The 27,849-nt window shown below is 31.9% G+C and overlaps 1 protein-coding gene and 1 long non-coding RNA gene across 2 annotated transcripts; both read right to left on the minus strand.

Annotated features, from left to right (window-relative positions):
* Positions 1–3,970: 3,970 nt before the first annotated feature.
* LOC111707875 (uncharacterized) lies at positions 3,971–19,965 on the minus strand. The gene is made up of 17 exons (XM_023481058.1): positions 19,957–19,965; positions 19,195–19,279; positions 18,172–18,241; positions 17,559–17,633; positions 17,055–17,110; positions 15,828–15,872; positions 15,581–15,627; positions 14,495–14,578; positions 12,689–12,742; positions 10,484–10,532; positions 9,841–9,899; positions 8,900–9,020; positions 6,602–6,684; positions 5,947–6,003; positions 4,796–4,895; positions 4,675–4,713; positions 3,971–4,569 (listed from the first exon to the last, which is right to left on the minus strand). Exons 1-17 carry the CDS (start codon positions 19,963–19,965, stop codon positions 3,971–3,973), a joined length of 1,632 nt encoding a protein of 543 aa, XP_023336826.1.
* Positions 19,966–20,105: 140 nt separating this feature from the next.
* On the minus strand, positions 20,106–23,607 carry LOC111707868 (uncharacterized). Its single transcript, XR_002766544.1, has 3 exons — positions 23,562–23,607; positions 21,752–21,817; positions 20,106–20,186 (listed from the first exon to the last, which is right to left on the minus strand). It is a non-coding gene; the product is annotated as an uncharacterized LOC111707868 (long non-coding RNA).
* Between the last annotated feature and the right edge of the window lie 4,242 nt (positions 23,608–27,849).

A 27,849-nucleotide genomic window follows, 5' to 3' on the forward strand; every position in this document is an offset into this window, starting at 1 on the left:
AAGATTAAGTATTCATAGGATACATTAGGATATACTGTATATACATAGGATACAGTAGCCTATACTAAATTATACAAAGAAAACAGACACAGTACAAAAGACTAAATATGCATAGGAAACAGAACAATAGTTTATATATAATGGGGAATTTTTCTCTAAGACAATAAAACACATAATTTGAATTTATTTATATTCTTAAAGCTTTCCATTTAAAATAATAAAATGAATTTTGTACTGACATTGTACTGACAATATTGTCATTTGTATTCAGAGGATTTGTATTAAATAGTAGTCCGTAATTGATAAAACATATTTTTACTTAAACAGTGCACACCAAAATAAACTTTGAGAAAAAAGTAATTTTCTGAAATTATTGATTAAATTCAGGTCTGATAATAAGTCTGATCGTTTTAAAAGTTTTTGCTATAAATTCAAATTGTAACTTCCCAGCAGATTTTACAATGTAAATATATAGTGAGAAAAGAGCTCTTCTAATATTTGTAATTAACAATTTAGAATGAAAAAAAAAGTTTTCTTTTGTCAGGTTTGGTACATAATCCGCATAGTAACAGAATTTAAAGAATTTCTACTCTATGGAATAGTTAAAACGGGTTCTTCCTGCTTTTTCCACTTCTTCTCAATCCCATGCAGAAAATAGAAAAAATTACATTTCCAATCAATTCCAAAACCTGAAATATCAAAATTTATCAACAACAAAAAATGCAAAAAATGTAAAATTTAAACAAATAAATAAAAAAAGACATTATCTTGAGATTTTGGGGATTAGGTAACCCCCCGAATCAACTTTAATCGCAGTTGTCATTGAAGTTAAACTGTCAGAAATGTTATCTTAATGATCATTTAAAAACCCCTTTTTTACAGAGTTTTCTAGGTGTTTCCCATAAGTGGCAAGGATGAGATAGGAGGCCGGGCGTTTGCGGCTAGGACAGACTTGGGAAGTTTGGTAAATTGCAGATAAGGAAAGTTGCCTCTCGGGAAAATACCCTTGGAAAGATACCACTTCGGAAAATGCCTTTGGGAAAGTACCTCATATCGTTTAGGTGTTTGCAAAGATTTCCATTTCTAACAAAAAGTTTGATAAAAAGGCATAATTACCTCAAAAAACATGGTGACAGAAAGTCCTAAATATAAAGCAATTACTCCACCTATCCCTGCAATCAAAGAACCATCTGCCATCTACAAATATGCAAATTAAAGGGATCGTTCACTTACTTGGGTATTCAGAATAAAATAAATACAATGATAACCAGAAAAAGGAAGTCGACCTTTAGCCTAAATTTATGACTTTAAAAAGGCCAATGAAAATGAGGCACAGCAAATTTGCAGTCTTGACAGACCTATTTCACATACTAAGTAATTTAATGATTTACAAGTAATGCTATTTGCTTTGTAACAACATCAAATACTCTTTAGTGTTGCATGTAATGTTGTCTTTCTATTCTAAAGTTTTCTGGTTATCATTGTAGCTTATTAGCTATTGATTGGTATTGGTCTAACTTTTTCTAAGATATCTATGGCTGTAGAAAAAGGCCGATTATCGTTCAGAATTTCAGCACAAAGGTATGGTACCTTTGCTTCGACACTATTTGATGCTTTTTTTATAGCCATGGATAAAAAAGTTTTAAACATAAAATTTGTTTAGGAGCGCAAAAAGAGAGAGCAAGCACCTTCTAGCCCATCAATTTTAATTCAAAGAAAGTTTTGACATAAAAATTATCAATTTCCCTGTTAACAATTTCCAGAAAAGAATTTTTTTTGCCAGGGGCTGGATAACATGAAATTACCCAAAAGGGAACGGTCCCTTTAAAGGGACTGTAGACGTAATTTCTAGTGACTCTTCAATTACAGAACGGCATGGGCGATTCACAACGTTACCTTTCAAACCTTTATCTGATTAATTATCTGTGTAATGATTAGAAATATATTGTTATCACGCGATATTTCTAAAAATTTCCTTTATTGTTACAGTGGCAAATATCTGCAAGTTACTTTAACAGAAAAACAAAAATTAAGAAAAATATTTTGTTTCGAGAGAGAGAAAGAGTAGGATATCGCATTCATCAGTCAATGATCAGACTCCGACTTGAAGTGTAACCTTGTCCCTTTCAGAACTTAGAGAATAGAATATATATTAGAATGGAATTTACTAGAAAAAAGTGTAAAACGGCCATTTTATTGTACTGTTTCCATACTGCAGGTGTACTTCACATATTTATGCTACAGGGTGTCCCACGAACTATGACATTTAATAAATCGTTATTTTAAGTTAAACAAATCTATTGTTTCATTAAATTTTACTTTGAAAGTAATTTTAATATAGCATGACTCCCATATAATATTTTTATTGATCTTTGGTATCAAACAACTTAACAAATTATGGGAAAAGACATTTTAAACTATTCACCAACTGTCATGTTTCGTGGGACACCCTGTATGTAACCTTTTGGGCCCTGGAATATAATTTTATAGAAATCTATAATTATTGTTAAAAGAAAACCAAATTATGAACTAGGCTGGTTTCATAATTGACCAATGATCATTTCACATAGACTTTATGCCTTTCACTTTACAAACGATGATTTTTCGTTATAAATATTAATCAAATGATGTTTTTTATTCACCTAATTCATTATAAAGTTTATTTAACAGCTTTAAAAAATTCGAAATTGAAATGAATAATCTAGGGAACATACTGTATTAATATACTCTACTGCATATAATTTGTGAACATTTACATGATTTGTACACTTTGAACTTCCTTTCAGGCTTAAAGGGACTGAAAAAATTCATACCGAGAGATTCTTTAAATTCCTCTCTAACATATATTCTATTCTCTATGTTTAAGAACATACGATTTTTTCTTTGCAGCGTTAAGTTTTAACTGTATATTATATGTTCGTATTTTACTTTTAAATTTTTTTTAGTTAAATACATCATTTAAAGAAAAATAAAAGGCGAGTTTAAAAATATTACAATATACAGTTACAATATATTACTGAGCCTGAAATTTAAAAGAGTATCGTTGAACAAACTCCCGAGTTTCCTTTTTGGGGTCTGAACATTTGTGTAGATTTTGATTTAAGTGATTCGAAAAAATGGGGAATAAAAACACACTGAAAACTTATATTTCATTACAAAAATATTGATATTCACAAAACTGTCTAACCCCATTCGTGAAACCCGGGTTTATAAAACTGGTTTTCATAATGATACCCTGTCTTAGGTTTGGGCTGAGAGCCCAAAACTTAAAACAGGGTATCGTAATGAAAACCAGTTTTAAAACCCGGGTTTCGCGAATGGGGTTAGGCAGTTTTGTGGATATCAATATTTTTTGTTGTGAAATATCATTTTATTTATTTTCTTCATAATCTCCACTTTTTAAATCTTTTAAATCAAAATCTACAATAATGCTTAGACCCCATAAAGGAAACTCGAGAGTTTCGTTCAACGATACTCTTTTAAATTTCGGGCTCAGATGTCAAGCGAGCACCGTGCAGTTTACATTGTACAGGTGTACAGTGCTTGCAATTGTATAATGTGTACGGAATACATTGTACAGAGTAGACCATGGGTACTGGAATAGGGTAAGGTAGTCAAACAATTATAGTGATTCTGGTTTCTGTACCTTGCCTGCGGTACAGGACACAGAGGATAGGGCAGTGGTCCAAGAACTGTCTCGGGATAAGATCTGTTGTAGGCGAGTATACGCATAATTGTGATTGACATTTATTTGGCGGACTGGGAATTCTCCACCAATAGTTTTAATCAGTGACGTCAGACATGTACAGTTCTTCCCCGTACCGTATCGATCTTCCATTCGTGCCCGAGCCTTGTTGCGATACCCTATTCCAGTACCCATAGAGTAGACTGTAAAATATACTTACCGAATACTTAGGTGACTCCTCAATCCTGTTTACGTTCAAGGAGGTGAAGTACACCACCACGGATACTAGGTTCTCAGCCAGGGAGGGGGGTGGACCTCCTCCTCCTCCTTGATCTCCTTGCCCAACTTGTTCTCCTTGAACTGTTTGACCTCCTTGAACTGTTTGACCTCCTTGAACTGTTTGACCTCCTTGAACTCTCCTTGAACTGTTTGACCTCCTTGAACTGTTTGACCTCCTTGAACTGTTTGACCTCCTTGAACTGTTTGACTTTCTTGAACTGTTTGACCTCCTTGAACTGTTTGACTTCCTTGAACTGTTTGACCTCCTTGAACTGTTTGACTTCCTTGAACTGTTTGACTTCCTTGAACTGTTTGACTTCCTTGATCTGTTTGACCTCCTTGAACTGTTTGACCTCCTTGAACTGTTTGACTTTCTTGAACTGTTTGACCTCCTTGAACTGTTTGACCTTCTTGAACTGTTTGACCTCCTTGAACTAGTTGACCTCCTTGAACTGTTTGACCTCCTTGAACTGTTTGAATTCCTTGAACTGTTTGACCTCCTTGAACTATTTGACCTCCTTGAACTGTTTGACTTTCTTGAACTGTTTGACCTCCTTGAACTGTTTGACTTTCTTGAACTGTTTGACCTCCTTGAACTGTTTGACCTTCTTGAACTGTTTGACTTCCTTGAACTGTTTGACTTCTTGAACTGTTTGACCTTCTTGAACTGTTTGACTTCCTTGAACTGTTTGATCCTTGAACTGTTTGACTTTCTTGAACTGTTTGACCTCCTTGAACTGTTTGACCACCTAAATTATGAAAAGATGAATATATGTATCATGGTATATATGCAATGAATCATGCAGAAAACTATTGTGTGAAACACTGTACCTGTCAGAGTCTGATAAGTATCTAAGGCTGAGTTAAGAACACTTCTTCTTCTCCTTTTACTAGTTGTAGAATCAAATCCATACAAAGAATTTGCAATCGCCTGAAATACCAACATAATTGAAGCTGTTAATTTTTTTATTTTATTAAGGTGTAACTGAGATTTTGATAAAAAAATATGTTCAGATTGAAATTTTTAAATGAGTAAAAAGAAGTTTAGTTGTGTATTAACTTCTTCTTTAATTGCATTTAATTTCTTCTCTTGTCACTTTTGTTTTGACTGCAGTTGGGACTTTCTTTAAGCTGCAAATTCAAGCGTACGCTGTGCTGAGTTACGTATAGTCTGAACTTAACACAGCGTATGCTTTTATTTGTATCTGAACACAACCAGGTTTCAGTAAGATTAAACACAAATATCTCTGTACTCCACAAACAAAGGTTTTTAGGGTACCATTGTAAATCGGCAATGCCCTCTTTGCATGGAGGGTCACTGGAAGTTACAATTACAGTCTCTTTATTGCATTTTTAATTAAAGTCTTATGTTGATATTTAAGGAACTGGACATTTTCTTTTTATGTTTTACTTAAGTATGGATTGTTTTCTTATAAATCTTCTGTCCCAAACAATATAACACATAAAAGCTTTTAATTTAAAAAAGTGGTTTTAAAAAGAATGGTTGCAAGCCATTAAATTAAGACAAACAGAGCCCACGAGGTAAAATAAGACGAATTAAAGACTCAAGCTTCGGGATTTAGGTTGCAACTAATTTTCCTCAGAGTTTGATTTATTAACCCGGTTAAATATTGTATTTTGGGGATTTTTTTATGGTTGGAATTTATAGATGATTCGAATTAGACTCAACATTGAGACTAATATTCCACTAAAACCAACCAAGGTACGTTTGTTTAGTTCCATCGGGCCTAACTTCTTATATAAGTTTAGCCTAAGAGCTGGCCGCTGTCGGATCACGTGACTTAAAGCTGTCATCAGCTAATTCATATTTTGTGTCTTATAAGATTGAGCCTTAAACCTGGGTATTAGGAATTAAAACTAAAGATGAAGCTTTTAAATCGCGGGCTATGGATATTATTATGTTTTAGTTCGGTGAAAAAATATTTTATGATTCCAATGTGGATTTAAAAAGATTTTATAACCTCATATTGCTTAGCTGGCCATTGTGCTGAAGAAGTTTCCAAATTATAAATTTGTTCCTGAAATAAATCCATAACATTAAAAAATTTTGTCCTCACAAGCTCCAATTTTCCATTATAAATTTTACCCGTCTCTGCTTAATTAATCCGATTTTTAAGACTGTCAAATATATTGCAAAAATAATGAAAATACAGGGTGTCCAACTAAACATGACAGTGGAGAGGAGATTTAAAGATCGTCTTCATTCTTTATCAAATAAAACCAAACTTGTCTTAATCTGTTATAAGTTCATTATATGTCCGATAAGTTAGAGAGCACGAAACATTTAGGAAATGCCCTGATATAGTGAAAATTGTATCTAGTATTTCATTTGTAACTAGCTGAAGGGCCCGGCGTTGCCCGTGGATTTTTTTTTATTATTTAAAAAAAAAAATTTAAAATTTAAGTGGGCTCTTAGCTTTCAGGTTTTGTGCGAAACTCTGTATAAAATTAATTGTGGCTCTATCTGTGAGCATTTTCTCTTTGTACAGTATAAAACAATAACAAACAAATACATTTCGCGGGATTACTTATTTTTTGTGCGCATTTTCAAACTTTGATTTTTAAAAATCTTTAAAACCTTAGAATTTCAAAAAAATATTATCTCTTTATTCTAACCTGGCAGGCAGGGTTACAATTACAAATTCTTATCTCAGCATCAAACTCAGCAACTATATTAGATATACAGGTGTACTCATCACCTAGAGATCATTCATATTAGATATACAGGTGTACTCATCACCTAGATCAATATTATTAGATATGCAAGTGTACTCATTATCTATAGATCAATAATTGTTTATATACAGGTGTACTCATCACCTAGAGATCAATAATATTAGATATACAGCTTTGTACTCATCACCTAGATATCAATAATATTAGATATACAGGTGTACTCATCACCTAGAGATCAAATTATTAGATATACAGGTGTACTCATCACCTAGAGATCATTCATATTAGATATACAGGTGTACTCATCACCTAGAGATCATTCATATTAGATATACAGGTGTACTCATCACCTAGAAATCATTCATATTAGATATACAGGTGTACTCATTACCTAGAGATCAAATTATTAGATATACAGGTGTACACATCACCTAGATATTAATTATATTAGATATACAGGTGTACTCATCACTTAGAGATCATTCATATTAGATATACATGTACACATCACCAAGATATTAACTATATTAGATATACAAGTGTACTCATCACCTAGAGATCATTTATATTAGATATACAGGTGTACTCATCACCAAGATATCAATTATATTAGATATGCAGGTGTACTCATCACCAAGATATAAATAATATTAGACATACAGGTGTACCCATCACCTAGAGATCAATAATATTAGATATACAGGTATACTCATCACCAAGATATCGATAATATTAGATATACAGGTGTACAAATCACCAAGGTATAAATTATATTAGATATAAAGGTGTACACATCACCTAGATATCAATAATGTTAGATATACAGGTGTACTCATTACCTAGAGATCAATAATATTAGATATGCAGGTGTACTCATCATCTAGAGATCATTCATATTAGATATACAGGTGTACTCATCACCTAGAGATCAATAATATTAGATATGCAGGTATACTCATCACCTAGATATCAATAATATTAGATATATTGTACTCATCACCTAGATATCAATAATATTAGATATACAGGTGTACTCATCACCTAGAGATCAATAATATTAGATATACAGGTGTAATCATCGCTTAGAGATCAATAATATTAGATATACAGGTGTAATCATCACTTAGAGATCAATAATATTAGATATACAGGTGTAATCATCACCTAGAGATTAATAATATTAGATATACAGCTGATCTTATCACCTAGAGATAAATATTAGATTTAGAGCTGTTTTTTTCGATTTTTAAAATTTAGATCATCCATAACCTTTCCTGGGGTCATGTGATGTCATACACAAAATTTGGGCCTGATCTGTTCAACCGTTTTGACGTTTATTGGATAGAAACAAAATGACAGACAGACAAGCAAAGTATATATCAGATACAGATGTACTCTCACCTTGAGGTCAATATTAGATATACAGGTGTACTTATCACCTGGAGATCATTCATATTAGATATAAAGGTGTACTCATCACCTAAAGATTAATATTAGATATACAGGTGTACTCATCACCTAAAGATTAATATTAGATATACAGCTGTACTCATCACCTAGAGATTAAGATTAAATATACAGCTGCAGTTATCACCTAGAGATCAATAATATTATATTTAATGGGAAAAGGACCCGGACTCATTTAAATAATATGCGATTTAATAAGTTACTAGTTAACTATTTGCTTTGTAACAACATCAGCTTCATTCATTCACAGTTTTCTGGTTCTCACTGTATAAAGTTGAACAGTACTTTGGGGCCGAGTATGAACTAGAGAATTAGTTCAACTAGCCAGACCTAGTTTAACTACAGTGATAACCCTAGTAAACAACGTAATAAGAAGACGACCTTATTGCATTACTTAAGTGTGTTTGATGTTGTTACAAAGTGAATAGTTTTATTAGACACATATTAAATTACTATTTTGGTAAAATCATTTTGCTCTTTCTAGGCTACATTTTTTGCATGAAACGCGTTGGGTCGACTCTACATGGGGTAGTGCAGACTGGACGGTACGACTAAATGCATATACACTATACAGTACATGTTGTGCTCGGGTCATGCAACTTTTAGGCTTGTGTAAAATGAGTCTGCTTATATATACATAGCAAATTGCTGTGTCTCATGCTCAGTGGACCTTTAAAACTGATAACTCTATTCCAAAAGTCGTCTTCCAATTTCATATGTTTCTGGTTATCGCTGTCCCCAGACCGAATTATAAGAAAATTGAAACTGAACTGGTTGAACGAAGATCGCAGGGTGAGAATCCCATTTTATCAATCTCACGATCCAGGTAGAGAGGATGGAAACATCCACACTCATAGGTGAAGCTGGATTGCAGGCAGTATCTTTCACATTGCTTAATAGAAAGGAACTGATTGAAGGTAATATCTTTCACATTGCTTAATAGAAAGGAACTGATTGAAGGCAATATCTTTCACATTGCTTAATATAAAGTAACTGATTTAAGGCAATATCTTTCACATTGCTTAATAGAAAGTAACTGATTTAAGTCAATATCTTTCACATTGTTTAATAGAAAGCAACTGATTGAAGTCAATATCTTTCACATTGCTTACTAAAAAGGAGTTGATTTAAGTCAATATCTTTCACATTGCTTAATAGAAAGTAACTGATTGAAGGCAATATCTTTCACATTGCTTAATAGAAAGTAACTGATTTAAGTCAATATCTTTCACATAGCTTAACTGAAAGGAACTGATTGAAGTCAATATCTTTCACATTGCTTAATAGAAAGGAACTGATTGTAGGCAGTATCTTTCACATTGCTTAATAGAAAGTAACTGATTGAAGGCAATATATTTTACATTGCTTAATAGAAAGGAACTTAATAGAAGCTTTGAAGTTCTAATCACTATATCTTTAAAACTTGATTGTGTAAATCTTAACTTTTAATTGGTATGAATTCTAAATTTATATGGTGAACGACTTTGGGTTGCAAAGATATAAGGATTAAAAAATCACTGCATCTATTTTCATTCAATTTATTTTTGATTAGTAAAGAAACTGATTAAAGGAATTGAGTTTTCGCCACAAACTTAAATATTCTAATCCCTATATCTTTGGGGTGCAAAGATAAAGGGGAAATCAGAGTTTGTGACAAAGCTCAATTTTTTGTTAAGAATCAAAATTTTTTTAATTAAATTGTATTTTTTTACCGCAGTACTGTACGTGAGCCCCTCCGTATCGTACTGTGTATAGTTAGTCGAATCCCATTCTAAAATATAATTTCTTCATTAATCAGAGCCAGGGAGTTGGGAACTTATGTATTATAGATATCCAGATCAAACTTGATCTCGATATTTTGTTAAAAAACTGAAGTGAAGAGATTAAGTATTGATTCTCAAATTAAAAGTGCTCACAGTGGATATCGAGATCAATCTATCCTCATTGCATATTTATCATTTCAGAAATTACATTATTATCGAATCCCTGAACTTATACATTTTTTATTCTTTTTTGTGAAATGGGAACTTTTTATGCATACTTGACTTTATAATATTTCAATCTCAAATTTTGCTCAGATCAAATTGAAAAAAAAATCGAACAAATGTTCTGTCTACAACTGTTTTTAATCATTTTTACAACGTCCTGTTTTTACCCCCTGAATATTAGAACTTTCGTCAATTCTTATGTAAACATTTTTAAGTGCTTTCAATTGATTACGACATTCCTTTATAATCATATATACATTTAATCGAGTGTTAATAATTCATAATTAGCATAATTATCATCAATATAAATTTCCAACATTAATTGTAAATATCATAAGTTTTGAGTTTCACTTTCTAACTCTCTTACCTCCGTAGCATTCAGACTCATAAGGGCTTTGCTGGCGACTTATCATCATCTTAAAAATAATAAATGTTGAATCTGAATTTAAGGAGTGTAGCAACGCCGTGGCCTGTTTTACCACTCTAACTCCGGCCCTATAACCTTTTTTGTAGCCCTAGAAATGAATATGAATATGAAGAACTTTAAAGCACTTATTTTAGCTTTAGTTTTTTAGAATTTATATTGTGCGGTTTCCGGAAAATGACTAGAGATAAAACAGAATACATTTAAAAAATTGGATTACAGTTTTATTTTCAGACAAAATATAAATTCTTCCAGTTCAAATTTTAAACATAATAAATCTTTCACTATAGCTCTTATTTGTATTATAAGTGATAATTGTGATACATAGGAATTTTATACAGGGTTTTTTTTTTGTTCACAATTTTTGGGTCTGTCCTAGAGAACGATTTTTGGCGGCCCCCGCCCTCCCGACCACCCCCCCTACTATCAATTTTGTACATGACCACTTATTTTTTAGCAAGTTTATTATTATTTATTTTTTATTATTATTTATTTTTTTATTATTTAGGGTTAGGTTAGGTTAAGACACTTTCTGGGCGGAGCGCTGCGGCTAGGACAGGCTAGGGGACCGAGCGCTGTGGCCGCGGGTTAGGTTAAGTTAAAACACTTTCTGGGCCGAGAGCTGTCGCTAGGACAGGCTAGGGGGCCGAGCGCTGCGGCCACATGTCTTAGGATCCTCTTACATTTATGATCCATGTACAAAATTGACTAGAGGGGTGCAAAAATCGCTCTCTAAGAAATTACCCAATAAAAACTGTGGTTTAAAAAGCGTGTATTCTTAAATTCAGATAATTCATGATCTGAAAGTTAAAACTAAAAATCAAATTTGTTTTTATGTGCATTTAAAGAAAATGTCGCATGATTTGCTAATTATTTTTTAGTTTGATATTGTCGTCTTTAATTTGAATACTACATCTTTAAATTACTTTATATTTTGTCATTTACATGTTATGAGCATTTTAAAATTTTGGTTTTTAATATGAAATTTCCCCATTAAAAGTCACGCTGAACATGGCATCCTAATCAGCCGATAGGAAAATCGACACATTTCGCCAGGCAAGCTAGGCTAAAAGCGCTACTGCAGTTGTGATTTACTCCCACCAATCACCTTATAAGACTTAGGTATTTAATCTAAATATATTATTATAAAATATATTTCCGGTTGGACTAATGAAACTAGGAAATAAGAAGAAGACATTAAAAAAAATGCATTTGATGTTACTAGAGCAAATAGTTTTGCTGCAGCAAATAGTTTTGCTAGAGCAAATAGTTTTGCTAGAGCAAATAGTTTTGCTAGAGCAAATAGTTTTGCTAGAGCAAATAGTTTTGCTAGAGCAAATAGTTTTGCTAGAGCAAATAGTTTTGCTAGAGCAAATAGTTTTGCTAGAGCAAATAGTTTTGCTAGAGCAAATAGTTTTGCTAGAGCAAATAGTTTTGCTAGAGCAAATAGTTTTGCTAGAGCAAATAGTTTTGCTAGAGCAAATAGTTTTGCTAGAGCAAATAGTTTTGCTAGAGCAAATAGTTTTGCTAGAGCAAATAGTTTTGCTAGAGCAAATAGTTTTGCTAGAGCAAATAGTTTTGCTAGAGCAAATAGTTTTGCTAGAGCAAATAGTTTTGCTAGAGCAAATAGTTTTGCTAGAGCAAATAGTTTTGCTAGAGCAAATAGTTTTGCTAGAGCAAATAGTTTTGCTAGAGCAAATAGTTTTGCTAGAGCAAATAGTTTTGCTAGAGCAAATAGTTTTGCTAGAGCAAATAGTTTTGCTAGAGCAAATAGTTTTGCTAGAGCAAATAGTTTTGCTAGAGCAAATAGTTTTGCTAGAGCAAATAGTTTTGCTAGAGCAAATAGTTTTGCTAGAGCAAATAGTTTTGCTAGAGCAAATAGTTTTGCTAGAGCAAATAGTTTTGCTAGAGCAAATATTTTTGCTGGAGCAGCCTTTTTAAAAATCATGTTATTTAATGAAATTGAGCTCCGACATGCTGATGTTGAAGATCAAAAGTCCAGATAGAAGGTGATCATTTAATTTTTGTACCGTCCCGTTTTGCCTCATATAGTCTGTATTTGTAATGTACAGCATGTTCTGGCCTGGTCGAAATTCAGCCCGGTACTAGAAATGAACTGGAGTGTACAGTGCCGGAAGAAGAACTTACCGACTGAACAGCCATGTTGGTTTTAGTGTTTGGATGTGCATCAGTGCCCAGTTCCTACAATATCTGAGTTTTATTTTTGCATGGTTAGTCCCTTCACGTGGATGCAACGGTTCTGTCAATATTTTTGAAAGCTTTGACTATCGATAACAATTTGACCCATTAAAAATAATTTTTAATCCTCTTTTCTTAAATACTTTTTTGTCGGCATATACGTTTTGAATGAAAAAGTTTAGAAAAAACAAATCCTTCAGTTTAAAGATTGTTGAATTATAGACCAAAACACGTTTGATTAAAAAAACCGAACTCTGGTTAGTCCGGGGTACCTTGGCCTTTAGAGCTGGAAACTCTTGTGTTTGATACCCTTAATCCCGTTCACTTCATCTCAATATTCTCTTAATCCCGTTCACTTAATCTCAATATTCCCTTAATCCCGTTCACTTAATCTCAATATTTCCTTAATCCCGTTTACTTAATCTTAATATTCCCTTAATCCCGTTCACTTAATCTTAATATTCCCTTAATCCCGTTCACTTAATCTTAATATTAACTGTGAATATTTGATTTTCTGCTTAATCCTTTCTTTTTAGATAAAATTTCACCGCTTCTGATTTGCTGTTTGCTTTATGCAAACAGGACTCAAGGACAAAAGCACTATACAGTATATTTTGAAGATCAACAGATTAGTTAATCTCTTTTTTTCTCGGTAAATGTTCGAATAAGCTGTTTTTCGCGGATTTAGCAATTTCTAGATTTTGTAGATTACCGTTCTTACATACAAAAATTCCGGCCTCTGCGTAAAACTAAATTTTGTTATGCATTAAATTATAAAGAGAGGTTAAATGCCAATACAAATTATTATGAGTTTGGAAATGTACTCAAAGACCTGGAGGGGGGGGGATATGAAATTATTCCAATTTTTACTAAGTTTAATATTACATTTAATACAATGCATGGATAAACAGGTTTAAAACGTCAAGTCATTCAATTCAATTTGCTTTAGTTTCTTTTTACCTATAGTGCCTGAATGTACGCGTAATTCTAAGTGGATCAAGTATTGCGGAGTCATTAAGTAGTCCTACTCCATAACGATTTCCCAAACAAGTATCTATCCAGGTACAACTTGCAGGTTATCTTGACTATCAATGTCAACACACGGCTACAATCCTGTGATACTTATCAATGTCTTAACTAGGACACGATTCACACGGCTACAATCCCGTGGACTATCAACCCCACCACCACTGGGTGCGATCTCATTAGCTATCAATATCAATCATAAGCTCTTAATAATCAATGCCAAATCAAATAGCCACGATCCTCAACCTGTTTATCAAAACAGGAAACGATTACTCTCTCACAGTAAACAGTGCGGAGTCTCTATTGCTAAGGTATATTTCTTCAGCTTAGATTGGAATTGGGTTCTTTAACAGCGTAATTTGTGCGCTATTATATATAAAGTAGTTAAGCAACCACAAAATGACGAAGATATATATATCTATGGACATTGAATGGGTTAATTGCAATACATGAATTACGTATTTATTAATGGGCACATTCACTTATATATACAATGTACAATGCAGTTTGTTATGGGCCTCTATATTTGCTACAATCATTATTCTTTAAGCTGAAATTTGAGTTCATTTATGAACCATGTTGAATCGTTGGTTGAAGAAAGCTCCTCATTTCCTCATTTTTAAAATCATTTTTCATTCTTAACAGCTCTAGGAACGTTTTCGTGAGACATTTTCATCATGAAATTATTTCGGAAAAGATTGAAACTGTAATCTAAAGAATCTGTAATACCTCAACTTGATGATGTAGCTCAGGTGAATGTATTTGAACTCTAGCAGCAGCGCTTTGTGTTTGTCCTCTTTTCATGTACATGGCCTGAGAACAAATTTAAAGAATTTGAGCCGTGGCTTAACCAGAACCTTTAAAAGCTGGGGGATCTGAATCTATGAATAGCCTGGGGGGGCGTTTGGCGTTTTGCGCCACCCCCCCCCCACCTAGAAAAGGCTTTAGAGAATAGGTATAGGGTTGAAATGCTTGTTCATAGCCCAATTTTTCATGGCCAGCTCAAAGAAAAAAAATTAGACCGATAACTTTATTAGTTTGGGTGCTAGGGAGGGTGGAAAAAAATGTATAAAAAAGGGTCAAAAAAAAGAAAAAAGTGTTTGTTGTTTTAAACAAATATCAAAGTGTGACACATGTTTCTACATGCATTTTTCAAGGGCTCTTCAAAAATATATAATTTAAAAAAAAATTGAATTACTATTCATTAAAAGTCATAACATTTCACGGTGATAGTGTCAAAAATGATAGTGCTAGGACAAATAAAACTATAGGGCCGACTCACGCCCCCCCCCCCCTCAGCCTTTTTAGGGTTAAATTTGAGACGCGGCTCAAATATGGTTGGTTCTACTTAAGCAATGTATTCAATGTTTCAAGATTTAAGCCGGCGCTCAATTGGAACCATGTATTATACCCATAAAACAATAATACATGGTGCCCCATGCATGACACATGACAGTTGATGATATAAGTTAACGATCATCTTTGATATGTTAAACTATTTGCGGCATTATTTCGCTAATCTTCTTTTACATATATGATTCATAAAACTATCAATAAATAATTTACAAAACTTTAATCAAAAAGCATAAAAAGGGTATTTTGTGATGGTTGAATAATAATAATAATGTTTGTATGATTATGGTGTAAGAACCGAAGAATATTTAGATCATCTCTCATCAGTCATATTTCGTTGGGCACCCTGTATACAATATACGATATACAATACATTATACAATATACAATATACTATGTACAATATACAATATACAATATACATTACAATATACAATATACAATATACAATATACAATTTACCTGTTCAAGGTTTAGAACAAGATTCAACCCGAAATTTGGCCCTGTCACTAAAATTTAAAAAAAGAAAATTTAAATCTAATTATTCCAGTTTGTAATGCTTTAAATTACCAATCCCATTCCACCAATCCACCCTTATAAGTTCCACAACCTGTCATTTACCAGACCCTTACACTTTCCCGTCCCCTGTCATTTACCAATCCCCTTCTAATTACCCGCCCCTTCCATTTACCCCCCCCCCTCTCTTTACCTGCAACCCTCCTGTTTCCAGCGTCGGAATCCAGAAGGTTAAAAGCTGTAAACCAGAAGAAATTTCTTTTTTAAACTTGAATTAAAAATGCAATGTATATGCTATAAATATTTTTTTAAAGGGACTGTAAAGGAAATATGAAATGGATAAAAACCCGAGAACCTAAGGCGTTGAACAATATTTATATTTATTTATATCATTTAAAAGTCCGTATTACGTCACAAGAACTCCCGTCAATGAAAGTGCAGTATACTGCTCACTTGATACAGACGGAAATCCCGTGATCAGTATACTGCACTGCCATTGACTGACATTTCTGGTGAAGTAATACGGACTATACGGACTATTTGTAATAAAATTAACAATTATATTATTAAAATTGCAAAAAATAAATAAAATAATTGTAACAGGAGCAAACCTGAAATTCTCAGGTTTCTGTGGAATATCGTCGTTTTCAGATTGGTTTCGTATTTGTGGAATATGATCTGCTTAATACTACAACGTTTATTCAAAATTGCATATATATGGATTTTCGAATAAATTTGACACAGTTTTATATAAATTTCTCGAGACAGAAACACCAGATAGACGTTTTATAGGTCTCGATCAAAACCTGAGATTCTTAGGTTTCAGCCTATACCCCCTTTCATTTTTCCTTTATACAGTCTCTTTAAACGTAATATTTACGTAAAACACAAAATTTAAAAGAAATTTTTAAGTATTAAATATCCCTACATGAGCTGAGATCGGAACTTTTGTGTGGATAATCTTAATCTTGAAGTATTGAGCTCGATATATAATGTATTTTTGTGTTGATTACTTATAATCCCAATAGCTTGATCCCTGTGTACAATTACCAATTACAATTACAATTATTACAATTACAATTATTCTGCAGATTAGCAAAAGATCGAGTTCAAGCGTTGATCTGGATATCCATAATGCAAGAGTTTCCAGAGCTGGGAACTTTTGAATGGTGGTTATCGGGATTAATACTTAAACTCCTCTTTTTCTTCATCTCCAGATTAATTAAGCGATCGGGATTAAGGATTATCCCATTCTAAAGTTCCCAGCTCAGCTAAGACAAATCAATCTTTACAAATTATCTTCCATTTGTTAAAATCCAAGTTAAAATCTTAGAATTTGAAAAACCTAAAAATTAACTTAATCAATCAATGTGTTGGAATTATCTTATTTAAATCATCCACCGAAATTATTTCTTTCTGCCTGAATTAAATGTAAAACAGATTCCATATTTTGCACTGAGTGAGGTGCGAAAATATCTAAATGATAAAGTTTCAATTAATTTTGATCTTAACAGAAAGTGAATAAAACTGGAAATAAAATAATAATAACGATAAAAAATGACAACAACAGAGGTATTATTAAAACCAAATATGATTAATTGGTAAATTTAAATGTATTTCTTATATATTAATGATAATCATCGGATTTTGATCATAATAAACGCTATTTCTTTATTTAAAACTATATCCTTGTTTTCATAAATATACAACAAAAGTAAATTTAGAAATACAACGCTTTAGCAAAATTTACAAAATTCAAGATGAATGCTATTTTGAATATTTTTGACATCTTTCTTGCTCATAATATTTTTTGCATCCTTTAAACAAGCTAAATTGTCATTGGTTAGTACTAATTGCATAAAAGACCAAAAGGCCAATTGCACACTTTTCCTTTTAAGCCTAAAGGTAGAAATATTTTCCTTACATTGCCTTTAAACAATCATTTCCTCTGAAGGTGCATTCCTTGATAAAATCTGTATACTGATGTCCTATCTCAAGCCTAGAATATTAAACATTTAAGAAAGGAAGGACGAGAGGAAGGGGAAAGGGAAAGGAAAAAGAAAGCAAAGGGAAAAGCAAACAGGAAAAGAAAAAGAAAAAAGAGAAAAATTAAAAGGAACGCATAGGGAATTGAAATGGAAAGTAATAGGGAAAGAAATAAGAAAAGGAATAGGGAAAAGATACGGAAAGAATGGGAAACGGAAAAGTAAACGGTAAGGAAAAGGAAAGGAAAGGAAAAGAAAAGAAAAGAAAAGGAAAGGAGAAGAAACGGAAAGGAAAAGGACAGAAAAGGGAAGGGAAAAAAGGAAAAAGAAAGATATAGAACAAGATTAAAGGAAAGGAAAGGAAAGGGAAAGGAAAAAGAAAGACATTAAAGGAAAAGATTAAAAGAAAGGAAAGGAAAGGAAAAGGACAGGAAAGGAAAGAAATGCATAAAAGGGAAAGATTAAAGGAAAGGAAAGGAAAGGAAAGGACAAGAACAGGAAAGAGAAAGGAAAAAGAAAGATATAATTGAGAAAAAAAGAGGAGAAGTTTACCTGGTGGACTCGTGCATCATCATAATCTTCTTTAAAAACTCAAACTCTGCTTCCACTGCTGCTGATACAGCTGAACAGTAAAGAATAATTACATTCCGATACAACTAACATTTTCTAAATTTTACAAACGGAATTTTATTGACAAATCACAACTTCTAAAATCCATATAATTTTTCAGTTATGTCGAGCAAACCAAAATTTTTTACTCAACATTAAACCTCCGTAATGATTTTGTTTGCTGAAGCTTGTATATTTTCATCTTTAACTTTGCTACAGTGGTCGGCGTTTATATAAATAGAATGAAGACGACTTTTATTTAAGTTTTTATTTCTAACAAGCTTTTTCAAATAACAAGTTTACAAGTAAACAAAGAGAAGCTGTTCATGGACAGTCACTCTATATTTCCATGTTTATCTGATTCATTTGTTGTTTTACAGTAAAAATCTAAAGTTGTCTTCATTGTATTGATATATATGACGACAACTGTAGTTTCATTATTTTCTAGATTTTTAGCTGTTCGATGTTTCCGGCTAAAAACAAGCACAACACTGCTCATATAAACATTATGGGACACATATATAGACTGGATATTGGGACATAAATAAACTGGATATTGGGACATATGTAGACTGGATATTGGGACATAAATAAACTGGATATTGGGACATATTTAGAATGGATATTGGGACATATATAGACTGGATATTGGGACATATATAGACTGGATATTGGGACATATATAAACTGGATATGAGACATATATAAACTGGATATGGGACATATATAGACTGGATATTGGGACATATACAGACTGGATATTGGGACATATATAGACTGGATATTGGGACATATATAGACTGGATATTGGGACATATATAAACTGGATATGGGACATATATAAACTGGATATGGGACATATATAGACTGGATTATGTTTGGCAATAAAAAACAAGGTTTGAATTTACAATGATCACAATATTTAATAATATTTGATAGTAATAAAAATAATATTTGGTTGAATACCATCTGGAGAAAGTTTAGGGGGACCAGGGGGAGGAGGTCCACCAGGGGCCCTTTTCCTTCTACTGCTACTGGTCACTGTGCTGTTCTAAACGGGAAAAAAGTATATTTTTATTTTTTATTTTAAAAATGAATGGAAAATATTATTACTAATAAAAATGTGATTTTGTTTTATTTAGTAAAAAGAATTTGTTGCTCAAATTTTATGTTTTATTTAATAAAAATAGATTTTATCTTTTACAGGGACTGTCGATATGAGGTACATGATTGAAAACGGTCCTCTTTAACCCCCTTATGTGAGANTTTTTTTAAACATTACAAATAAATATATAATTTTTATTTCAAAAAGTTTTTAGTTCATCGTCGAAAAATACTTACAATCCACCACCAATTTATATTAAATAAAATGTAAACAATAAATATGTACCTTTCCTTTTCCTTTGATTTTTATTTTTTAATATTTTTTTAGAATTTGGGGGAAATATTCCACATCTATATTTTTAGAGGTTTTAAAATATTTTCTCCTGAAACACTTAATTTTGTATGTTTTTGTTATATTTCATAAACAAATTATTATTTACTGCTACTTAATTAGAAATAAAAATTCTGAATTCTTCTTTTATTTCATATAACTCATTCTTTAATTCTTTAATAAATCTTTATTCAAAGATTAATTCAAAGATTAAGTTTTAGAGACTTGGAATGTTTTGTTCTAAAGGGCAAATTACAACTTCTCTTTACAAGGACTGGTCGGCAGCATTAAACCGGGGGCATGTGCCCGATGTTTATGCTTATTTGTCTTTATTGTATATAAGCTTGGTGGGAATCAATACTTAGATATAAAGTCGTCTTCATTGTATTGAAAAATGTAAAAATGTTAAAAAATGTAAAATCTTAATTTTTTAAAATCTTTCCTCTCCACAATTTGTATTTTTCATCAACCAGAGCAGTGTACAGAAATCCGTACAATTGGAACTTATACGGCAGCTTACTATCTGTAAAGAAATGTTGTAAAAACTTAACAAAAAACAATTTTCAAAATATTTTTAAAATATTTTCGGAAAGACGGTAAATTACGGTAAATTTGGTTTTCATAATAATTTTTGTTGATTTTAGATTAAATATTTATGCGAAATCAAGGTTTTTACCTGAAAGGCTGTCATTACCCTGCGTTCATGGTTGTTTGAAATAATTGAAATATTGTACAGGGTGTCCCAATAAACATGAGAATTAAATGAAAACTTCTTATCCTCTTTGTTCCAAGTGGGATTTATTCGTAAATTTGATTTTGTAGTATCAAAATTAATACATTTAACACCGAAAACTACTAGGCTCAGGATTTCCAAATGTGGTCTACCATTTTTTACTTTTAACGTAAATAAGTTTTTGGAAAAAGCTTTAATTTTTTAATCCTCATTTCTTAACAATCCGTTAGATATTTCAAACTATGAATTCTCTTAGATCAAATAATCTTATTTTGAAATATGAAAAGTTTTCACTAACGGTTACAAAGTTATAGGGAATAGCTATTTTGAGTTTGTTGCTAAGACTGAATTCCTTTAACGGAGATATTAGGAAATTTGTCCAGTTTCCAGTTGGTTAAAAATCAACAAACTGTTTAAATATTTAATTTCTTCGTCAATTTTTAAGATACAAAGAAGGTAGAAAGCTCATTAGACGTTCAATAATTTTTTGACACACTTTATGTCATAGACGATATTCAAGTCGTCTTTTATTTCCCATGTTTATCGGGACACCCTGCATAATACGCCTGGTATATTGGATATACCATTCCGATAATGAAATTGCAAGGCTTTTTGGGCGCTTTGCGTCCATCTTCTATTTCAATTGTGAACATTTTCTCTTTGTGTAAATTGTAAAACAAAAACAAAATGAAATGTTCGCGGATTCTATAAAAATAAAGCGTGGATTTTTCAAAAATTAATGACATTCAAATGTTGTTGAAAGCTAAGTTTTGAAATTTTGATGGTTCGTAAACCTTCCCTAGGGACATACATTTGAAGTCCCGCAGAAAAATTTGGTCCGATAAGTTCAGCCGTTTTCACGTTTACTGGATACAAACGACAAATGAACAGACAAGCAAAGTATGTATATATACCAGGCTTTTTGGTCTGTATATATATACTACAAAAAACTTTTAAACAAAAATATTTTGACATTTTGATCATTCATAAACCTTCTTTGTGGTCACATGAGTACCCACACAAAATTTGGGTCCGATCGGTTCATCCGTTTTTACGTTTATTGGACACAAACAGACAAACAAACACCCAGACACCCTAGCATAGTATATATATAGTTTTCAATATTTTGAGTGTGTTTACAATTTAATTTAATATCTTTATTTTTTGTTTTAAGGGATCTTCCAATTCTATTGATCTCCAATTTTCTAGCCACCCCTCCTCATTAATTTCATAAATCCTTCAATTTTATGTATCATTCAATTTCACGAATCCTCAATTGCATCCCCCAATTTTGTGAATCCACAAATTTATGAATCCCCCATTTTTAATTCCTACGTTGGATCAAAAATGTTCACCTTTGCATTCAAATTTTGACAGTGCACACTGTTGTGATTGCAGACAGTCACGGCTGGAAACTGAACCTTAACAATATACAGGGTTACCCACAATGAATAAGACAGTGAAGACGACTTGAAACTTAAAATTAGGGTTTCCACGAAATGGCTAAATCTTTTGCGCAAAATTTGCGCTATTTTCGCGCAAATTTTTTGGCGAACTTTTGCGCTATTTTTGCGCATGAAACGCAATGAGTTTTGCGCTGTTTTTTTTGCGCAATTTGCGCAAAACCGGAAATATTTTTTGTGAAAATTGCGCATGAAACGAAATTTTAGTTTTGCGCAATTTGCGCAAAACCGCAAGTTTTATGCAAAATGTAACTTTTTAGACAAATTGTCAAAAATTGATATTCTAAGCTTAGAATTAAACAACTGAAGATTTATTCCATACATAAAAAAATATTAACGTACGAGTATGATAACGATTATGTACTACACTCAATTGGTTACTTCCAGTTACAAAAAGTTTAAATTAAGGGACCAAAATTAATAAAATAGAAATTAGAGAGTGTGAAACTTGGCAATATTTTAATCCTATTAAATAATTTCAAGTGACCCTTAAAAGCTTTGCCTAATCAAGTATGAATTATATTCTTAAATTTTTTTAATCAAATTTCTGAAATCTTTTTAATCTCATATAAAATAATGCAAGAAAGTAACCAATGCCTGAAGAATCCACTTTTAGGAAATATGCATGTCCAAAACTAAAATTGTCGAGAAAATTGTGAGATTTGAACTCTTCTTAATTGTCATTGGAAGACATTCCAAAACAAGATTTTTCCAGAATTGAATTCTAAGAAACACACACGTCGTCACCAACCGTTTGATTTTTACAAAATTGCGGAATTGCGCAAAACTCTAGTTGCGGAATTGCGCAAAACTTGAATTTCGCAAAAGCGGAATAGGGCAATTTTGCGCAAAATGACTTTTGCGAATGATTGCGCAAATTGTTGTTTTTTCGCGCAAAACTGATGCGCAAAGAAAGAAAAATTTTGCGTTTCGTTCCGCAAAAATTGCGCAAAAGTTTTGCGAATGGAAACCCTACTTAAAATATAGACGATCCCAAGTTGTTAATCTTCTTCAATTTTACAGTTGCAAGGAATTATACAGCATAAATTTCGTACAGTCGTCTTTGCAGTTTCATCATTTGTATATAGCCCTGTTCCTATATTCTGGAAAATAATATGAAAAATAAACATTGCATGCCACAAATATTAAGATGTCAAGAGAGGTGTTGACTGTATGTATTTATCCTTGAAAAAGTTGACTTAAATTTGCTCTTTCTTTGGTTAAAAAAAATCAATTATAAACGAGATCTCTCAATTTCTCTAAATACGTTTTCTTGGGGGGGGGGGGCTACTTTTATCATTCTCAATAAATCGTGACATTAAATTTGTTAAAGAAACAAACTTTTACATTGCACTTTTGTGTAAATGTTAAATTTAAAGTGAAAAGTTGAATAGACCCTTTATATATCTTTAAACTAGGGCCTAAACCACTCATATATGAAATAAACTGAAAGAAACTAAATGAAACAAAAACTTGGTTTAGACTTCTATATTTAAACCCTTTCTCTTTCTGTTTCTCTTTTTATAACTCTATATAAAGAATAAACTCTATTTATTGATCTTTTTCACTATGTTCTTTAAAACCAAATGAAACATAATACATATATTTATAAATGAAAATATAAGGTTTTAGTTGGTTGCAAAGTTTTATTCTAAAAAAAAATATTATAGGATTATTAGCCACAATACTAGAGAAAACTTACTGTTCGGTTGTTGCTATACTTCACAATCGTCTCAACTGGGTAAGCTGTTAATTATAAACTTGTTTAAGAAAGAGTTTAGTTTATTTAAGATAAAAGCAATTGATAAAACTCTGGTCTGCACATAGCAAAAACCATTCATTTTTGGAATATGAAGACGACTTTTATAATTAAGTACACGTGTACACTCATTTTACTTAATAAGTTAATTTTTCTTCCTATTCCGAAATTTGTTGGGTCTCACTTTTGTTTCATGGCTTCAAGAGAGATATATTGCCTTTTTCAGTTTTATTAAAAACTAACTGTATTTCCCGAGGCTGCCCAGGTTGTATACCCATAGTTACTCCCGCCGTTTACCCGCACTTGGTCTTACATTGCGATTTTGACTATTTTTTCGACCCACTCAACTTAGAATCTCAAAACCAAGCTGAGAACATTCCTGTGGTTCTCCCGAATTCCCCTATCAAAATATTTGAGACAAATCGGTCCAGAATTATGACATTTTTAATTTCCCTGTTATCAGATTATGACATTTTTTCGTAATCTGTATCAAATTATGACATTTTTAATTTCCCTGTTCATGTAATTATGTAACTGCCCATTAAACATAAAGCATTATAATATGAATTAATTGTTATTTTGATAATAATTTGAATGGCGTGTTCTAATGCGTTTCCACGAGTATAGACCTTAATTGCTTTACTGCATACAGCCATTATAAACGCTAGTGTAGTTTAATTGTTGAATACAAACCTGAATAGTAAATGCTAGGTAAATAGACAAGTACACCCCGTCGTACTTAATGGATGATATAAAGGGTAAATGCGGGAATATTCCGAAGAAATAAAATTCATTAAATGATATGAAAACAATTCCTGGAAAAACAACTCTTCATTGTGTGAATGCCTGCCCGCCCTGCTTTAATCAAGCAAACACGGAAAGTTATTTTTTTTCATGAATGATAAATGGGTTTCCAATCCCAATTTTTCCACAAAATTGCAATATTTGAGCAAAAGTTTGTTAACGTTTAACGAAATTTCTAACAGTTGTGTGTTGATATAAGCGCAAGAGTTGTTTTGAGAAAATTCGGAAGAAAAAAATTCGAAAAATGTTAGTTCTTGTTTATTTTGTATCAATAGGTAACAAACAAACAAGCAGACAAACAAGATAAATATATATATCTATATATTAATATTAATATTCATAAAAACTTATCTTCATACGTTAAACTAAAGTAAATTGCACGAAAGATTGAAATTTTTAATCTTTTCAACCAGAACTTCACTTATTAAAGAGCTATTGAGAAGAACTAAAACTATTTGAATTTATAAAACGTGACCGGAAATGTTTACTTTTCTCACATTTATACACCAAATCAAAACTAGAGGCGCTACGAGGTCACAAAGTCGACTAGGAAATTCGCAAACATTTGACCTAGTTCATCTCTTTAGTTAGATTAGAGACCAGTAAGATTGTGATGCAGCTCCAGAATTACCTTTATATTTTGCTTTAAGCGTCTTTTCAAAATTTTGCCCATATACCAACATTTTGTGGTCAAAAACGATTTATTGTGAGAAAAATGATTTAAAATTGAGGTCTATTTTCTTTAGAAACTGATAAGTAGAGATGAACATCGAAATACTTCAAATTGAACGAAATTTGTTGTGAACGATGGTGTCATTCCAAAAAATGAACGAACACTAAACAAACAAATTGGATCGATCAGAGTAATTAAAAAAAACGAACAAAAAACAAACAATTTAAAATCGTTGTCAATAGTTCGAATTTTATGGATCAGTCATCCCGTTGATAAACTTTTTTCTAAATCAAAAAAACGATATTTTTTTATTTAACTAACAATTTTTTAAAAAAACTAAAAAATTACGGAACGGACAGATTTTTAAATAAACATTTTTTTAAATGATATTTTTTACTAATGAAAGTATTTTCTTGAATGAAAAGATTCACTGAGCGAATTTTTGACTTGAACAATTAGAAAAAAAATGAATGAAAATTCTGAAAGCAAACGAATTAAACTTTTTTCTTACCAACATGTATGAATGAATGAATATAAAGCATAGATATCCGAATTAAATTTGAAATGGCATGGTCAAGGGCTTTTCAAAAATGTATAATTTCCTTTTTTGGACAATTTTTTTTCAAACTTTTTACTATATAACTGGATTTTGCGATAAAAAATTCAATTTTTGCAAATTTGCAAATTTTTTTGCAGATTCTAAAAGTAGAGCACAAGAGCTTTCCAATGATGTATCATTTGTCATATTTGGACATCAAACAGGGGATTTAGAGGGGGGGGGGTCAAATTGACCCCCCCCCAGCATATCCTGGTTTTCAATACCCCAGCAGAGATAGGGTTAATATGAACATGTTAGTCAATCTCAGCGCTCAGCATAATGCATACCCTCACCTTCCAAAACAAGATCTGGATCTGTAGGAATTATTTATTCCTAAAGTTGGACCCTTTTAGTTAAAATATTTTTTAATTTGAAAATCTTTTGCATTTTACAAAGATGATGATGTTTGGCTCAGAATTTGTTAGAATTTTGTGTTAGAAAGAAATTCAATGGGTGTTTTATTTTTTAGGTTTGTAAATTAACGATCACAAACTCAGTTAGATAAAAAAACGAAAAACATCATTTAATCATTGTGAAATGAATATATATTTAGAAATTGTATTTGATTTATTTTAAATGTTTTTAAATTTAAAAGCAAAACAAAAATGTTGTTCATGAATAAAAAAATGTAGTGTAATAACCGGATTTCCAATTTTTTTAATTTAAAGCCAGCGTTTAAATTAGAATATAGGATATATATATATAATATATATTATATATAATCTTGCATCTAAAAATATTATGAAATCAATAATCTGTTACACATGGAAAATGGACTATACAAGTAATTTTTAAGTGACTCTATCTTTAACCACCCGGCTATCTCAGTGAACATTTTCAATTGTTTTTTCAACACAACAGTGCAACTGGGGAATTTTTGCTGCAGAAACATCGTGGAAAATTGTCAGTATTAAACCTTTTTTCAGCCAGAGAATGACAATATCTTTCACATTTTTAAGATAAAAGATTTTAAAAGGGTAAGAAGGTCAGCCCCCTTTTTGAAATTACAACAACAAATAATTTTGTAAAATGGTTTTCCTGGAATGCTGGTTTCATCCCAAAATCTGTACCAGTACAATCCAATATTTCCTAAATTAAAGTTATATTTGTGCACTAAAGTTGATTAAACATAATCTTTTATGACAATTAGGACATCTTAGTTTAACTTTGGTATCTATAAATAAGCTTTTTATCTTACCAACATTTAATCATTAAAAACTCTTTGCAAAAGGTTTGAAGAAAATCAAAGATTTGATAAAAATTATCCTGTAAGTCGCATTTACAAATCATCAAATTGGACATTCTTAAGCCCTCGCGATACAGCTAGGTTTTAAAATTAGCACTTCTATAACCCATTACAGTGGACTAGGGTTAATTTGAATTCGAACCAGACCGTCTCCTTGTACCGCTCTCAGTGACACTGACATAAGGCATGTACCGGCCCGTCCTAATCCTATGTTGACCCGGTTTAAATTTTAATGGCCCTGGCCCCTGTCAGACTTTTTATAGTACACGGCCTATCAAAGGCCTATTTGACCTACCACGATAGCTGAGTTTAGTGTGTCATTCACGTGGAAAATATCAGATCTAATTTTCAGTTTTTCTTATTGACACTGACAGGTGTGCATAGTTACATGTTGGATTCATATTGGTACCTTCAAACCTTTGTTTAGCTGTTCAAATGTGAATACTATTTCATATTTCTCTTATTAAAAATTAATCAGAGCTGGGAATTTTTGAATGGTCAATATCAGGATTAATGCTTGATCCACTCTTTTTTCTTAATCACGCGATTAAATAATGCTTGTTCTCCTCTTGTTATTAATCTCCAGATTAATTAACCGATTGGGATTAAGGATATCCTTTTGGAAAACTATAATGTATTCCTCCATTTTTACTTAGATATAAGTTTAAAGGTTACCGTTGTGAATCTAACATAAACTCACATTGAATGTTTTAATCAAAAGCAGACAAATAAAAGTATGGAAACATTTCTATAACCACCTGGAGAAGAAGAAGGCGGCAACGATGAATCAATAGAAGAAGATGGTCTAAACATTGTTCGCCTGAAATTCTTATACGATATAGCATCGTTTCATCAAATCCGGGCAGTGAAAAATTCAGGTTATTCACTGCAAATTTAACCTTCTGTCTTT

Source organism: Eurytemora carolleeae, unplaced genomic scaffold, assembly GCF_000591075.1.
Source record: "Eurytemora carolleeae unplaced genomic scaffold, Eaff_2.0 scaffold493, whole genome shotgun sequence".
In the NCBI taxonomy this organism is placed as follows: Eukaryota; Metazoa; Arthropoda; class Copepoda; order Calanoida; family Temoridae; genus Eurytemora; species Eurytemora carolleeae.

Coding starts and splice junctions, on each gene's coding strand:
- LOC111707875 (XM_023481058.1), bottom strand. Junction 15,873..17,054: donor CTGTTTTACATTTAATTCAG/GCAGAAAGAAAT, acceptor TCTGGTTTACAG/CTTTTAACCTTCTGGATTCC. Junction 14,579..15,580: donor TTGTTCTAAACCTTGAACAG/GTAAATTGTATA, acceptor ATTTGTTCTCAG/GCCATGTACATGAAAAGAGG.